General features: G+C 40.1%; 1 protein-coding gene across 1 annotated transcript in view; it reads left to right on the plus strand.

Moving 5' to 3' along the window:
• The first annotated feature begins 321 nt into the window (after positions 1 to 321).
• The window catches only part of SEC24A (SEC24 family member A), a 54,636-nt gene continuing 37,564 nt past the window's right edge, over positions 322 to 17,393 (plus strand). The window contains exons 1-2 of the mRNA XM_004686732.2: positions 322 to 675; positions 13,491 to 13,982. Coding sequence (XP_004686789.1) covers positions 579 to 675; positions 13,491 to 13,982 — 589 coding nt within the window. The 5' untranslated portion in view covers positions 322 to 578. The remainder of the gene's footprint in view (positions 676 to 13,490; positions 13,983 to 17,393) is intronic.

Consider the following 17,393-nt stretch of genomic DNA (forward strand, 5'->3'; position numbering starts at 1 on the left):
CCGGCTCCCGAGGCCGACAGCCCTCCCAGCACCACAGGCCGCATGACGTTCTCGACGGCGGGGGTTTCCGCAGCGGTGACATACGCCACTTCCTGCCGGCCGTGAGAGTCAGTGACGTGGCAGGCGAGGCGGGGCACGGTCCTACGGGAGGGTCGGGACACCCGGAGCTGTCAGGTGGCCTCGGGGCAGCCCGGCCGAGAGAGGAGGCGCCGCGACAACAAGTGCTGCGGCGACCCGGGAGTCGGAAGTGCCACGTGTCCCGACTGCGCCTGCGCGGCCGGCGTCTGACAGACACTTCCGGCCTGGGCCTGCCTCCTTCTGGTTTGGCTAGGCTGCCGCCTCACTGTCCGGTGTCCCCGCTCCCACCAGCCGGATACCCAAGCCTCATCTGCCAGGCCTGGCCGTAGTCGCCGGCGGGCTGGAGAGAATGCGGCGCCGTGCCTAGGGCTTGACGCGCCGCGCCTTTGCCTCCTAAGTCGCCAGCTCCCCCCTCCGCTTCCAGTAGTCTTTCAGTTTTCCCCCTGGCGCTGTCGCAGACCCCGACCAACCCCTTCCCAACCTCGATAGCCACTGTCGTCATGTCCCAGCCGGGGATACCGGCCACCGGCGGCGCCCCAGCCAACTTCCAGGCCCAGAACGGGGCCGCCTCAGCCTCGGGGTCTCTCTACACCAACGGTAAGTGCCGCTTCTGGGAGGTCGGGAGGGCGCGACTAGGGCACAGGCTCGAGTTGACCTTTGGTTGCGGCGGCCAACGAAGCGACCGAGGAGAGGATGACCTCCCCTCCGGGGTCCGGAGAAGGTGCTGGTGGTGGAGGCTGGGCCCTGGAGACCGCGGTGGACAGCACTCGCCACCCAGGATTCGTCTTAGTGTCTCAAATTTGTGTATTCGTCTACTTAGTAAACAGTTAATGGGCATTTGCTATACGCAACGCCCGGCTATACATGGGTGAGGAATACTGATTTGATGCAGAACTCGAAAACTGGATACAAAGCTCACAGTGCCAGTGTGGTGTGAGGTTCCATCTGCACCACCCCCTGCCTTTTAGCGAGAGCTGAGTTTGGGGTCTGGATTGGGGGTCGAACTCAGTCTGAATTTACCCAGATGAATGAGAGACCGGGCTTTGGAGCCCTTTAGGGTCTGTTCATCTCGGAGAACCTCCCTGGAATTGCACTTAAGGCACCTGTTCAGTTTTCAGCTTTGAAAGAACCAGATTGAGGAATGGAGCTGCTGTTTGATTTCTAGAGGAAAGAGCTGGACAAAACTCTGAACCTCTGGTGAGAATGCGTATGTGGCACACGCTGTTGAGAGAAAAAGTCTTGTAATTTACAACTCTTCTCACATTTTGTAAATTGCCCTACATTGTGATTTCCAAGCTTATATTGTTATATAAAGATTTTCTGCTAACAGTTTGCCAGGTTACCAATTTACCTAGAAATCTTTGGTTTAAGGAACAATGCTAGTAGAATTAACACCGAAATACTTAAATTTTGGACTTTGGAGTCTAAGGTTGCTTAGGAAAATAAGGAAAGATTGGTCAGGAAAATAAGCAGTGACTAAAATTACTAATTTGTATTATTTTAGAGAACATTACTATTGTCTTTACAAAGAAGGCTCTAAAAGACTTTTAAAAATGTCTGAGTAGGAAGAAACAAGAATAAGTGTGGGTAAGCAGTGAACTGGTGTTAAGTTGAATCCATTGTGCTCCTTCATTTGTATGGTAGCAGATAATGTAAACTACATCTTCTCTTAGGATATTTAGTAACATTTACAATGAGGATGAAATAATTCTAATACATTCAGTTTAAGGTAAAAAGACATGTCATATGGCTATGTTATTTTTTCTAATTTATAAATTGCTATTTTTCTTTTAAGCTTATCTTTAAGTATATTAAGTTCTGATAATTACGAAATGTTAAGGGAATTTAGCCATTGTGATTTGCTCTATTGGAGAAGCTACTGTGTTGTTTTGATCCAGTCCAAGAGACAATTACTATGTAACATTTAACTTTTTCCCTTAGAAATATAAATAAAAATAAGAAGTCCTGTACACTGGTTGTCCAGAGCCAATTGGAAATTCAGATAGGGAAGGAAATCATAGGATTGCAAATATACACCTTTTTAAGATTTAATTTTGACAGTTTTTTCCTAAGCCTCATATATAGTTTTTTTTGTAGACATAGTCTCAGTAAAATGGCTAATGTCCTATATTGGGTTTTTAGTGTTCTTCCCACTAATAATAAAGAGAGTAATATAGGTGGGTAATAGAAGGAGAGGTGTTTCTTTAAAAGGTGAAAAAAAGTTCAATTCTGAAATCTGTTTTTTGTGACTAACTCTTTCAAGACAGTTATTACTGTCTAAATATTCTGTTGAAAACCCTTGAACTTCAGGCTTGTGTGAAGCACATTACAGTTCAGTTAGATTTTCAGATTTTTAAAAAAAGATTTATTTATTTATGCATACAAGAACTGGGGTATAGGACAGAGGTTCAGGGGGATTGGTGAGAGGATTCGTCAGAGACAGTGGGGAGCAGAACAGGCAGATACACTGAAATACACTGCTGAGGGGAAGCAGTGGACCGGAGGAGTCTGCTGAGCCATATAGGTCAGCTCCCTGGTTGGGGATTGAACTCTTGCTGCAGTGGCTGTGGATAGCTTCAAAGACCTACTAGTTACTTTTTTCATTTTTACATAATTTGCTTTCATATTGTGTAGTGTCACTATATAATAGAATTCTTCATAAATTAATAATGATTCTGTACCACTAAAACTGGCAGATAATTTGATTATCATGTGATAAGGATATGGTTAAGTTAACTGTTCTGTTAATTCAGTTTACCAAATCAATTAGAAATTGTAATATTTATGTAAATTTCATCTCTAAAATATAGATTAAGTATGTGAAGGATAATCCCACCATCTCTCTTACCAAATTCTCCTTTTATACTGTAATGTTGTAATTATGAAGAACTGTCTTTGGAAAATATTACGTATTACATGATATTTCGAGAAAGGAAAAGAGCCCCCACATAATTTTTGTTATTAGTGAATTGCTATATTTTTAATTATTGTTAATCTCTTATTGTACCTAATGTATAAGTTACTTTATCGGAGACATGTATGTAGACAAAAAGCCCAGTTTATATAGGATTTTGTGCTATTTGCACTTTTAGTCATTCATTGATGGTGTCTTAGAACAAATCCCTGATGAATAAGTGGACACCACTTTGTTATCTGTCTCCTCTCTAGACTTTAAATCCTGTGAAGCTAAGAATATTTACTTTTGCACATCATTCTGTTTCGAGCTCCTCACTTGGCATTTAGCACATCTTAAAAGTAGTCAGCTTTACTCAATGAAAGTTTTAGGAGTGGGTATTTTGCAATTTAGATCATTAAGCATGTTTCTGAGTGACCCATAGTAAGATTAGTGCTCACTTCAAACTTTTTTCCCGGTGGATTTTTCTCAAATTATTATCAAACACAGTAGACTATGTAACGTATATGTGGTCATCGATTTACATCTCTATTTTAGGCATTGCAGAAATATAAATCTCTTCTAGTTTCACTATGATGTAAACCATCGTTTATGATAGTGTATTTAGTATAGGAAGTCTTTAGTCATGATCAAAGCATACTGTAAATAAAAATGGCATGTGGTCTATAACACCAATTGTGGCTGAGTTCCTTTTAATGTTTTCAGTAGGGGCAGTAACTTTAGATTCCCTTAAGACTCCTAGCCTGCCTCTGAACTTCTTGTTTTTCTCTGCTGTAAGACAGGGAGCACCTGAAAGGCAGAAACAGTAATGAGAATCAACATTTATTTTTTACTTACTCTGTGACTGTGCTAGGCTGCATTATATGCATTATATGCATCATCTTTTCTAAGCCTCACAACAGCCCTATGAAATAAGAACTGTTAGGTTTATAAACCTGAGAAGGAGTCTGAGAGGAATAATTGGTTAAACAACTAGCTCAAGGTCATACAGCTATTCATTTGTGAAACCCAAAACCTAGGCAGCCTTACTTAACCACTGTTGTTCTACTTACTGGTTATTCAAAGTGACAGGACCTAGCACTTTGAAGTAGTGTATGAATCAAGAACCCTCTTCGGTTTCTTTATGTAGGTGGATTTGTATAATTACAATGAATATTGGTGATTTTTTGAGGTCATGCTTGCTACTTCATCATACCACTTTATAGATGTTTTGTGCCCTCACCCCTACTTTGATTTCTAGTTTTTGCTTATCTCTTTCCATTGCTTGCTTGCTTTCTTTTTAAAGATTTATTTATTTATGCATACAGAACTGGGGTACAGGCCAGAGGTGCAGGGTTGTGAGAGAGTTGGGAGCAGAACAGGCTGGCTGATCAGTGAAGTACACTGTTGAGGGGAGCAGCAGGAGAGACAGCAGCAGTGTGCTGCACCATGTGGATCACCTCCGGGGCTATTGATGGAGGGCACACTGAAGCGCACTGCCACTGTCTTGCAGTGCTGCGCTTTAACCCACTGGCCACCAGGGAGGGCCCTCCATTGCTTTCTTAAAACCCTTATTTTTAGTGATTAGCCCACAAGTTGTACTCTGGCAGTGGCATCCATTTGTTGTGTGCTACATCAAGATTTTCCCCCCAAATAATTACACTGTACTTATCTGTTGTATTTAAAAGCCTATAGACAGAAAGAACTTTTTGAGGTTTAAGGGACTATGTTGCTGTCTAAAATGTGATGTGTTTATGTAGGCTATCATTATTAATAGGATCACATTCAGAGAGTCTTGAATTAATTAAAATTGGTTCATCAGTTGTATTCATGTGTGATAGTAGGTGGAAAGTGTAAGCTGTCTCTGGCAAGTACTAACTCAAATTTACTGAATGTATTAATGAATTAGTTACTGAAGAATACAAAGAAAGATCTGAAATTTTTAACTTATGTGGAATTTTAGGATAAACCTTTCTGGGGAATATTTTTCCCCGCTTATTATTAAATTTATGTAAGGGAGTAGCTTATTCAGTAGATTTTTGTGTGTATCTAGTAGACTTTCTTGAAGAAACTTGTGAAGGAATAGATAGTTTACTTCATATGCATTGGGCAGTACAGCAGAAGTATCTTTATTTTTATGTGCTACGTTTTATGAATAATATACGTCAATCATTTCAACACATTAGTGATTTCTAAAGTTCATACAGTTCACTCAGAAATATATGAGAATCACCTGTAAGTGCAATTTACTAATCAGACTCAGAGACCCCACTGAGTCTTATAGAATACAGAATCTGACTTAGGCTTGTTACAGGATACCAAATCTGTTACAGGACAGGGAGAGAGGGACACCCCTGAAGCCCCAAATCTACCTGCTGTAAGTGGGTTCTGCCATCCATCCGCTGCAACAAGACAAAACATAACTTTAATGAAAAGGGACTTTAATACAGTGAGTATACAATACAGAAGACAAAGAATGTAATGTCTAAATCAAACACCTGAAGCTACCCATCCTCTCGTGGGCAAAAGTCTACCCAAAAGGGACTGGCTGAAAGCAAGGCCTGAAAGCTGGCCACAAGATAAAGCACCTTCTGGCCGGGACCCATGGAAAAGGGTCAGAAATGGCCAGACAAATCTGGGAGGAAAAGAGCAACATCAAAATCAATATAAACACTGCCATAGTCACCTCCCTACAGGTCTCTCACCCACATCTGCCTTCACCAGTCCAGGGTCAGAAAACAAGCACGGTTTCTTCCTCACATGCTTGCTGCTCCATGTGGCTTCCTCAGGTCTCCTTCTTGTTCTCCATCCAGCTTCCTCCTTCTTCTTCTCTGATTCCTTCTCTTCTCTCCTTTTTCTCTGCTCAGCTTCACCCTCCTTTGGGATGGGGCAGGGAACCTGGAACTTTCCCTTTTCCTAGGGACCACCCTGTTACAGGCTCTCTGATTCTAAAGCTATTAGCTGGGTGGCTGAGTAGCAATTGTCTACATTTATTTTAATCTCATTTGCTTCTCAACCTTTTTTTTTAATACTCAAGAAGATTAGGTTTATTAGAAAAAAGGAAGCTGTCGTTTCTCCACACTTTCTAATATGGTTTCTGCCCCCATTTATTCCCGAAACACTTAATAAGGCCACAGTGACCTTTATTAAATAAATAAAAAATATATATACGTTTTCACTTTATTTTCCAAGCAGGTATTGATACCCTTGACCACTACTAGTTTTGGTTTCTAGGCTTTCACAGTCTTTTGGCTTTCCCTTCTACCTTTTTTGATCACTGTTTCTCAATAGCATTATTTTCAATACTTTTACTATTTTTAGTTGATTTTACTCTCTCCTCATACTCCCACCCTTTAAATCTTGATGTTCTTAAGAATTTGGGCCTGACTCTATATCTTTAATAACAATAAACATTTCACATAATTTCTTTAGCCTATTCTTTTCTTACTCTATACATAGTCCTTGCATGATATTAATTCCCATGGTAAAATATTGTACATAAGCCAGCGCCTCCCAAAATCATAAGTGGAAACCCATCTCTTTGGCTCATATGGGTATCTTTCTGTTGGATACCTCCACTTGGATTTATTTTTATTTTTTTTTAAATTAGTTAGACATATAAAAGCTAGTTAGAGGTGTGGGGCAATGAGAAGATTCACCAGAGACAGAGTGGGGAGCAGAACAGGCAGATGGACTGAAATACACTGCTGAGGGGAGCAGTGGGTGGGTCAGGAGAGGTCTGCTGTGCCATGTAGGTCACCTCTCTGGCTGGGGATTGAACTCATGCTGCAGTGGCTGCACATAGCTTTATAGTGCTGCCACTTAACCCATTATACCACCAGGGAGGCCCCTATCTACTTGGATTCCACTTTGGCATCTGAAATTGCTTTTTAAAAAAAAAAAAAGATTTTATTTATGCATATGGAACTGGGGTAGAGGCCAGAGGTGCAGGGGCAGTGAGAGGATTCACCAGAGACAGAATAGGGAACACAACAGGGCACACTGATGAAGTACACTGCTGAGGGGAGCAGTGGGTGAGACAGGAGAGGTCTGCTGGGCCATGTGGGTCACTCCCTGGCTAGGGATCATTGTGCTGCAGTAGCTATGGAGGGCTTCATAGTGCTGTGCTTTAACCTGTTGTGCCACCAGGGAGGTCCCTGAAATTACTTTTAAAATAGTTCTTCAACCCCTTCTCCCTTTGTTTTTCCTACCTTCCCCAATTCTTTTCCTTTCCTGGGAAATGGCACTGCTGTCCACTTAATTGGTCAGGTTAGAATCTGGGAGTCATCTTTGATTCCTTACTTCCTCTATCCTTTTTCATGTTAGTTTACATATCTCATTCTCATATTCAGTTTTGCGTCAAATTCCACAGTTCTGTTTCTTCAACTTTTTTTTTTTTTAGCTAAGTATTGTACAGGTACTAGTCATTTCTCTCCAACCCCAATGTTAAATTATTTTTTACTAAATGTATATACAAACACAAAACTAGGTATGAACTCCATATACTTATAACTTTGGGTACATTGTAATGTACCCAAATGTAATTGTTTTATTAAAACAAATTTTAAATAAAAAACATCTTCAAAAGCATTACAGTTTAAATTTAAAACAAAGGAAAAAAATTAAATAATGTGACAGATTATGTTTGACTGTAGCCAAAATTAATTCACGTGTTTTAATTTTGAACATGTTGGAACATCATTTGGGTAATTATCATTCCCCCCCCTTTTTTTTTTAAACAGTGAGATTATAATTCCATTACTGTTTCATACTTGTGCTTTGACTCATGGCTTTTCCTAATCATTCAGCAAAGGGCTCTAGGACAAAATATGGAATGCTTCATGAATTTTTGTGTCATCTTATGCAGGGGCCATGCTAATCTTCTCTGTATTGTTCTAATATTAGTATATTAGCATTATTTTTCCTTTTTTAACATGAAACTTGTTTTCAACAGGAGGAGATTAGGTATTGCCACAAACAGTGTAGAAGAAGTATGGAGAAAATTAAAGTGGAAGAAGCCCTTATGGAGACAGTTCTCCCTTTGTACATGTAAATGACTTTTACAAAAGGCATCTTCCACCCAGTCTTTCCTCTTAAGTAATAAACTTTTTGCCAAGACTCAATTTTGCTACCCTGCTGTGGTTGCTCTCACAGTGAATCTGGTAGTAACTACAGCAAAGCAGGTTCTTTTCTATTGGTTCATTATTTCTTCTACTATGTGGTTTTTTTTGTTTTGTTTTGTTTTGTGTTTTTAAGATTTATTTATTTGTGCATACAGAACTGGGGTACAGGCCAGAGGCTCAGGGGCGGTGAGAGGCTTCACCAGAGACACAGTGGGGAACAGAACAGGCAGATCGATGAAGTACACTGCTGAGGGGAGCAGCGGGCGGGTCAGGAGAGGTCTGCCGCGCCATGTGGTCACCTCCGGGACAGGCGGGAATCGAACTCATGAGGAAGCGGCTTTAGATTCTCAGTACTGTGCTTTAACCCGCTGCGCCACCAGGGAGGGCCTACTATGTGGTTTTATGACTACATATTCTTTTTTCCCAGAACCATGAGAGAGTACTGCAGTGCATGCTACTAGTTCAGGACAAGATAAAATTTCAAATATTTGAAGTCTAATTTCTACTGAATGCATGCTATTTTCTCACTATCATCAAGTCCTGAACTCGTGTTCACATCAGTTATTTCACTCAGTCACCAGACTTTTGGTCTTCAATACTCAACTTTTTTCCAGAATGCTCTTTTAGGCTCCCTTTTCTGGGAACACTCGATATTTTTTCTTGAGTCTAGTTCCAGTTACCACTTAAGTGGTGCAGCATGTTAAAGTGCAGCACTATGAAACCATCCTTAGCCACTGTACAGAAGGTGACCCACATGGTGAGGCAGACCCCTACCGGCCAACTTGCAGCTCCCCTTAGCAGTGTATTTCTGTCAGTCTGCCTGTTCTTCTCCCCTCTCTACTTCTGGTGGACCCACCTCTGGCCTGTACCCTAGTTCTGGTATGCATAAATAAATAACTTTTAAAAAATGATTTAAACTTGGCCTTTCTCAGGACATCTTTTTGCTGCCTTCCTGCTGTTAGGTTAGTTCAAGTGCTGCTTCCTCAGTGTTCTCATGGGTTTCCATTTGTCACTCTGTTCTTGCATTTGACACTGTGAACTGGCTGAGGGTGGTAATGGAGTAGATGTTACTCACCTTATTGTGTCCAGAAGATATTTAGTAAAATGTGTCTTTTAAGTTAGGGAATGAATAGAATGTTCTTAACCATTTGGAATAAATGAAAAGTTAGTCCATAAGATCAGTCTTTATTAAATTGAAGGGCTTGAAGAAAATTGTTAGTACAGATGAAATTAGTTTACTGATAACAGAATTAGCAATACACTGTGCTGCAGTGTTAAGGAGACAGATACATTTCTTAGATAACAGTAGTAAATATTTGTTGAGTACTGAGATTATATTTCACATAAATCTCATTCTCACTTTGTTTTATATTGCTGCTATAACAAATTACCACAGATAATAGTGATTTAAAACAGCACATCTATCATCCTATAGTTCTAGAGGTCAGAAGCCTGAAATATGTCATTCAGGTTGCATTCCCTATTGAAGACTTTAGAAGACAGTTTTCTTGCCTTTTCTGCTGTTAGGATGAAAAGAAAAGGAACAAAGTCCCTAAAGGAGTACTTCATGATGGGCCCAGAAAATCTTAACACCTAACCTAATTGCAGTTTCAGCTTCTGCCCAAAGTAGAAATCTAAACTAATCAAGCAGGAAATCCCTGCTCACTCTAGTGAGGTAATCTGTGAAAGACCTCTCTATGCCTTCCCTAATGGAATGTGGCTTGCATGAAGCATTACTTCTTTTCTTTTGCTAATCTTGTCCTACTCTCTTTATGTCTATAAAAACCTTCCATTTTTATTTATTTATTTGTAAAGATTTGTTTATGTATACAAGAGCTGGAGTGTAGGCCAGAGGTTGGGGAGGTGAGAGGATTCACCAGAGACAGAGTGGGGAACAGAACAGGTAGATCCACTGCAATCCACTGTTGAGGGGAGCAGCAGGTGTGACAGGAGAGGTCTGCTGTGCCATGTGGGTCAGCTCCATGAGTAGGGATTGAATTTTGTGCTGCAGTGGCTGCAGATAGCTTCATCATGCTGAGACTTAACCCCTTGTGCCACCAGGGATGCTGCCAAAAACCTTCAATTTTTTTTCTTTCAATAATATAAGTTTATTTTTACATCATTTTGTGCATTTTTTTCATCTCAGTTGTAATCCTTGTGGGCTTCTCATCACCAAATCACCCATGTACCACCACCATAGTCCAGCGCACTTCCCTCCCCCCACTGTTTTTGATCCTATTCCCCACTTCACCCTCATGAGATGTCTCTGATATATAATTGTTCATTATTATTTTCTCACCTGGTCCTTTATACTCCTGTTATGAGTGAAACCATCTGGTATTTTTCCTTTTCTTTCTGGCTTTTTCACTAAGCACCATCTTTTCCTGCGCCATCCATGTTGTTGCAAAAGGCATTTGTTTATTTTTTTTAGTTGCTGAGTAATATTCCACTGTGTATATGTACCACATCTTTTTAATCCAGTTAGCTACTTTTGGGCATTTGGGTTGTTTCCATGTATTTCCAATTGTAAATAAGGCAGCAATAAACATGGGGGTGCAGGTGTCTTTTTGAATCAGTGTTTTCGTGTCTTTTGGGTAGATACCTAGAAGTGGGATTGCTGGGTCGTAGGGAAGCTCCATGTTTAGCAGTTTGAGGGACCTCCAAACAGTTTTCCATAGTGGTTGTACTAGTTTGCATTCTCACCAGCAATGCAGGAGAGTTCCTTTTTCTCCACATCCTCGCCAACATTTGTTGCTGGCTGTTTGAAGATGTGCCATTCTCACTGGGGTGAGATGGTGTCTCATTGTGGTTTTAATTTGCTTTTCCCTTATTACAAGTGATGCTGAACATTTTTTCATATGCTTGTTGGCTGTCTGCATTTTCTCTTTGGAGAAGTGTCTTGTTAGCTCTTCTGCCCATTTCTTGATGGGGTTAAAACCTTCCATTTTTAATAACATTTCTGCTGTGCCTTTCTACTTGCCTGATACAATGCTGCCCCAAAACATTCCATCATAAACATTTCATTCATTGTTTAATAAAGCCAATTAGATTTTAAAATTTCACTTGGTTGTACTTTTGTAATTTAATACCACCTTCTGCAGGTTATCCAGGTTTATGGTCCCTACCTTTTTCAAGTGACCTTTCAGGTCTTTTTTTGTTTGTTTGTTTTCAAAACTTACTCATTTATTTTGTGCATGCAAGAGCTGGGGTACAGGCTAGAGTTGTGGTGGGGAGGGAGGCAGTGAGAGGATTCCCCAGAGACAGAGTGGGGAGTAAAACAGGTAGATTGACAGAAATAAATTGCTGAGGGGAGCAGCAGGAGAGCCAGGAGAGCTCTCTGCCGTACCATGTGGTCACCTCCGTGGCTGGGGACCTAACTGGTGCTTCATTGGCTGCAGGTAGCTTAATAGTACTGAGACTTACAATTCCTTGAGCCACCAGGGAGGTCCCCGGCCTGTCAGGTCTTGCTAGCTTCCTACCTCCCTCTTTCACCTTTGTGTTTATGTATCAGATTATCCTGATATACTGAAATTATCTCAATCTCAAATTCTCTTGATGAAGAACCTTAATTTTCTGCAACCTTAATTCTTTTTTGTCCTAAAACCTAACATTCATCTGTTCCAGGGATTAAGCTATAACCATATTTTGGGGGTGGATGGGTGTCATTTTTCTCCATACCATATATATCAACACTATAATTTAGTAACTATTGCTTTCCTGAGGAAACTGAGGTCTAGAAAGATTAAATATCTTGCTCAAGAACAGTTATTAAATGTCAAGGCTGTGATTTGATCTCAGGTAGTTGTTCAAATCTGTGTTCTTCATTGCTACTTTATAGTGCCTCTTTCCAATATGTTTCATATAGAATGATCTTTTACTATCAAGAAATTGATTGTGTAGGGTTTGTATTCTTTTAGATAACTTTTTGTAGCATATCTCACAGATTGGATATTCACCTCACTGTAGAGTTATAATATTATAGAATATAGTAGGAGAATTTAGTAGGTGAAAAGGCCAACATTTAATAAAATACTAACAGAGAATGTACATGTTTGTGAATTCTAAAGTATAGAATACTGTAAATTACTAGGAGCTCAACTGTGTTGACTTAGAGTGTGATTTGAGACAAGTTGCTTAACTGCTTTAAACTTAGAATTTCTCATAGTACCAGAATCTTCACTGTCATTTTTAGAATATGAGATTCTGTAATTCATCTATTACTGTTTGAGAATTAATATATTATCTAGGCAAACTATTCCTAGATATAAATAGTTAATTTTCCATTAAAAAATTAAAGATTTGGCCCTCCCTGGTGGCACAGCGGGTTAAAGCACAGCACTGAGAAGCACTTCCGCATGAGTTTGATTCCCGCCTGCCCCGGAGGTGACCACATGGCGCGGCAGACCCCTCCTGACCCGCTCGCTGCTCCCCTCAGCAGTGTACTTCGTCGATCTGCCTGTTCTGCTCCCCACTCTGTCTCTGGTGAAGCCTCTCGCCACCCCTGATCCTCTGGCCTGTACCCCAGTTCTGTATGTACAAATAAATAAATCTTTAAAAAAAAATTAAAGATTTATTTATGTGTAGAAGAACTGGGGTATAGGCCAGAGGTGTGGGGCGGGTGGGGTGGGTGAGAGAATTCACTATAGACAGAGTGGAGAGCAGAACAGGCAGATTGAGTGAGCTACACTGCTGAGGGGAGCAGCAGGTGAGACAGGAGAGGTCTGTTGTGCCTAGTGGGTTAGCTCCCTGGCTGTCATGAAACTCAGGTGATCTCGGTGAAATCTTAATGATGGTAGTGGTGAGACTTAACCCCTTAGCCACCAGAGGTTCCTCCCTTTCATTTTAGCCATCCTAGTTGATGTGAATGGTATCTTTTTTTTTTTTTTTTTTTTTCTTCTCTAAAGGCTAGTAATATTGATTGTTTTCTGTTGTGCTTATTGGTCACTTGTATGTCTTTTTTTTTTTAAATATATTTAAATTTCTATTTAAGTCCTTTGCTTATTTTAGTTTTTTAAAAGATTTATTTATACATACAAGAACTGGGATATAGGGCAGAGGTGCAGGGGGTGAGAGGATTTGTCAGAGATTTGGGGAGTGTAACAGGTAGATCTGTTGAAATACACTGCTGAGAGGAGCAGCTGGTGGGTCAGAGAGGTCTGTTGCGCCATGTGGGTCACCTCCCTAGCTGGGGATCAAACTCATCCTGCAGTGGCTATGGATGGCTTCATAGTATTGAGCTTTAACCTGTTGCACCCCCAGGGAAGGCCCCCTTTGCTCATTTTTAAATTGGGTTTTTTTGGGTTTTCTTTGAGTTGTATGAGTATGATTTGTTTTAATGTAGTTATTAAAAATACTGCTTTGTTTGCAAGACTAATTTTTCATTTTCTTATTGGAAGGTCCTGTCCCAAATGCACTGATGTCTTCACAAGTGTCGGTGAGCCAAGGATATAATTCTCAGCTTCCAGGATCCTATCCTCATCTAATACCAGCAAAGACGTTGAATCCAATCTCTGGACAGTCTAACTATGGTAGTTCTCAGACTGTTTCTCCATTAAGTAATTATCAGGGACTCGGGCAGACTCTTAATAGACCACCTGTTACTTCTAATCCAGTGACACCTTCATTCCTTAGTGGTCCTGTTCCCCAAATGCCGCTACCTACTTCTCAGAACCCAGCTGCTACACCATTGCCTTCTGGTAGCTTTCTTCCTGGAGCCAATGTACCACCATCTTCAAATTGGCAATATAACTATCAATCCACAGGACCACAAACAAACCACAGCCCTCGTGCATCATCTCAACCAACTATGCCTGGGAATACAAATTTTACAAGTCATCAGTATATTTCTTCTGGAGATCCTTCACTTCAAAACAGCTTCATAAAATCAGGTAGAATTCTTAAAATATAGACATTTTTGTTAGTTTAGATGTTAGAGTTAGTAATCCAACCCTTGAAACCACATGGAAGACTACTGATTTTTAAGTCACTGTTAATCATTAATTCTCTAACCTTTGAGTTCACTTAAAATCATAGGTTAATTCTGCTTTGCTTCTTTTCCTTTGAAGATACTCGCTATGTTTCTTTGAGTCACCCATGTTGTTTCATTTATTCTGGCATGTGTGTAGAGGCATTTCCTTAAGGTCTGACCATTATTTTTATTAAGTGTTTTCCATCTTGTTTGCTAGGGGATCTTGATCCTTCTTAGCATTGGTCTGAGGCTTGAGTTAAACATTTGTTATGCCTTAGGCAGTTTTAAAAAAATATTAAAAACATTAATTTATTTATGCACACAAGAGCTGAGTTATAGGCCAGAGATTGGGGATAGGGAGAGGATTTACTAGAGTCAGAGTGAGGAGCAGAACAGGCAAATTGATTGAAATACACTGCTTAAGGGGGAGCAGCGGGCGAGACAGGAAAGGTCCACTGCACCATGTGTGGCCTAGATCCCTGACTATGGGTCAGACCCAGGCAGTAGTGGTGACAGTGTTGAGACTAAACCCCTAGGCCACCAGGGAGACCCACATATAGGTCTTTGATCAATTTCTTTTGTATGGTATTAAGTAGGGGTTCAACTTTTTTTTTTTTAATCTAAAATACCATTGTCCCAGGATTATTTGATGAAAATACTATTCTTTTGTCAGTTTCATGGCACTCTTAGTGAAAAATTAGTTGATCACAAAATAAGGGTTTATTAGTAAACTGTGAATCTATGCTTTCAAACTATAGGTTTAGCTTATGCCAGTACCAGTCATTTTTATTTCTCTATCTTTATAGTAAGCTTTAAACATGGGAAGTGTGACTCCAGCCTTTTCTCCTTTTAAGATTGGTTGTTCTACATCCTCTACATTTCTGTAAAAACTTTTGGTTCAACTTGTCAATTTTTCAAGAAAAACACAAAAACCAGCTGGGATTTGATATGGCTTATATTGAACCTGTATGGCACTTTGGGAAGAAAGCGATCTACTCTTAGATGACTAAGATAATTTTTTCCCCAGCATCTTCCCCATGTCACTCATTTTTTTTTTTTTTAACTTTAGTGATAGTATCTGTTTCAGTAGTATTTTCATTTAGTCATTTTACTGTTCCTTTTTTGGTCTTAAAATTAGCTTTTTTTTTTTTTTTTTAAGATTTTTTTATTTATGCATACAAGGGCTGGTGCTTAGGTCAGAGGTGGGAGTGGAACCAGAGACAGAGTGGGGAGCAAAATAGGCAGAATGACTGAAATAAACTGCTGAGGGGAGCAGTGGGCAAAACAGGAGAGGTCTGCTATGCCATGTGGGTCAGCTCCCTGGCCAGGGATTGAACTCATGCTGCAGTGGCTTCATAGTGCTGAGACTTAACCCATTGTGTCACTAAAGAGGCCCTACGTTTATTCTTAATTATTTAGTACCATGCATCAGTCAATTTAAATGAATAAATATTCACTTTTTATTAAGTTATAGATAACATTTAGTGGGGATTGTTCTAGTACTTTATTAAACTTATCTTATTAATCTTCTCAATAAACTGTTTTTTCTTTCTTTTTTAAACTTATGCATATAGAACTTGGGTACAGGCCAGAGGTGCAGGGGCAGTGAGAGGATTCACCAGAGACAGATTAAGGAGCAGAACAGACAGATTGACTGAAATACCTGTTCTGCTCCCCACTTAATAAAAATAAACTTTAAAAAAATAAAATGAAGTAAAAGCATTCTCTGGCTTTTTCCTAAAAAAAGCCTTACATTAGTTTTAGGGATCTCAGAAGGAATATTCTGAAATTGTAGCTATTGGTGTTACAGTGAAGAATTACTCAGGCCCTGCCTGGTGGCGCAGCGGGTTAAAACACTGCACTAAGAAGCTTAAGCCATGAGTTTGATCCCCGGCTGTTCCGGAGGTGACCACGTGGCACGGCAGACCTCTCCTGACCCGCCTGCTGCTCCTCTCAGCAGTGTACTTCATCAGTCTGCCTGTTCTGCTCCCCACTCTGTCCCTGGTGAATTCTCTCACCCTCCACATCTCTAGCCTGTACCCCAGTTCTGTGTGAATAAATAAATAAATCTTAAAAAAAAAAAGAATTACTCAACTTAACTAAATAATGTCTATTTAATGAAATGTAGCATAAGTGTAGTTCTAGTTTCAAAAGTATTCTTTTTTTAAAATTAATATAATGGTTTATTTTTACAGCATTTTGTGTATTTTTCCATCTCAGTTGTAATCCCCTTGGGCTTCCCATCACCAAATCACCAACGTGCCATCAGCAAAGTCCAGTGCATTTCCCTCCCCCCACTGTTTTTGATACCATTCCCCACCAAACCCCCCAAAATTGTCTCTGGTATATAACTATTATTATTATTATTAAAAATATTCTTAAAGCTGTGAAGAACCTCTGTAAACTCACTAGTATTCTGATAAAAATTAGGTTGCTACATCTTTGTGGCCAACTGTATCATGCATTCTTTCTTCATGCTGAGTTGGTCATTAGAAGGGTACCTTGCCCTTTTGTCCTTTGACTTGTCTGCATAAGCATAGATATGGATGCATTCTTCTTTGATAAGGAAGTTTAAAGCAGTAATTTTTGTCTTCACTATTTTTTTTTAAATGATATACTGTATTTAGCCATGATGGTGCATCAAAAGCATGAGCCTGGCTTCGGAAATGGGTGGATGCACTGGAGGGGCAAATTGATGATTAAAAAATGCAGTCAGAGCAGGACCAAACTCTTTCCAGCTTATTTTTATAGAAACTTTACTCTTCAAAAGCAATTATACTCTGAAATTTATTCCATTTCAGAACAGGAGAGCCTTTTGTACTGAACACGTGAATAAAAACATTCTACTCTGGCACAGTGGCACAATTTCCAAACCAATGGTGAAAGTATTTGCAGGGATGGGTCTCCTGGCTTCATGCAGAGGCATGAAAAGAGGGTTCAGCTGGTGCTGAAAAGAGGGTTTCATTCTGTTTGGGGAGCAGTGTCTTGGCAGTCTGCATTTCAGCTCATTTATCTGTTTCAACCAGTCCAGGGCCAAGAAGCAAGCACGGTTTCTCCACATTCTCTCTGCTCCATGTGCCTCCCTCAGGTCTTTCTCTGGCTTTCCACCCTGCTTCCTTCTTCCTTAGACCTGTCTTCACTTTTGTCAACAGAACACTGATTAGTCTTGCTGCTGGTAGCTGTAACAATTTGGTAATATGTTTATTTTTCTGTTTGGCTCTGGAGAATTGAGCAGTGTTAAAAAAACATATTACTATAGTTAACTCTATAGAATACCTAAAATTTACTACCTATTATACTAACAATTTCAGAAGATTTTTGAAGACCATCT

The sequence above is a fragment of the Condylura cristata genome, unplaced genomic scaffold (genome assembly GCF_000260355.1).
Source record: "Condylura cristata isolate star-nosed mole 26May11 unplaced genomic scaffold, ConCri1.0 scaffold00021, whole genome shotgun sequence".
Classification (NCBI taxonomy): Eukaryota; Metazoa; Chordata; class Mammalia; order Eulipotyphla; family Talpidae; genus Condylura; species Condylura cristata.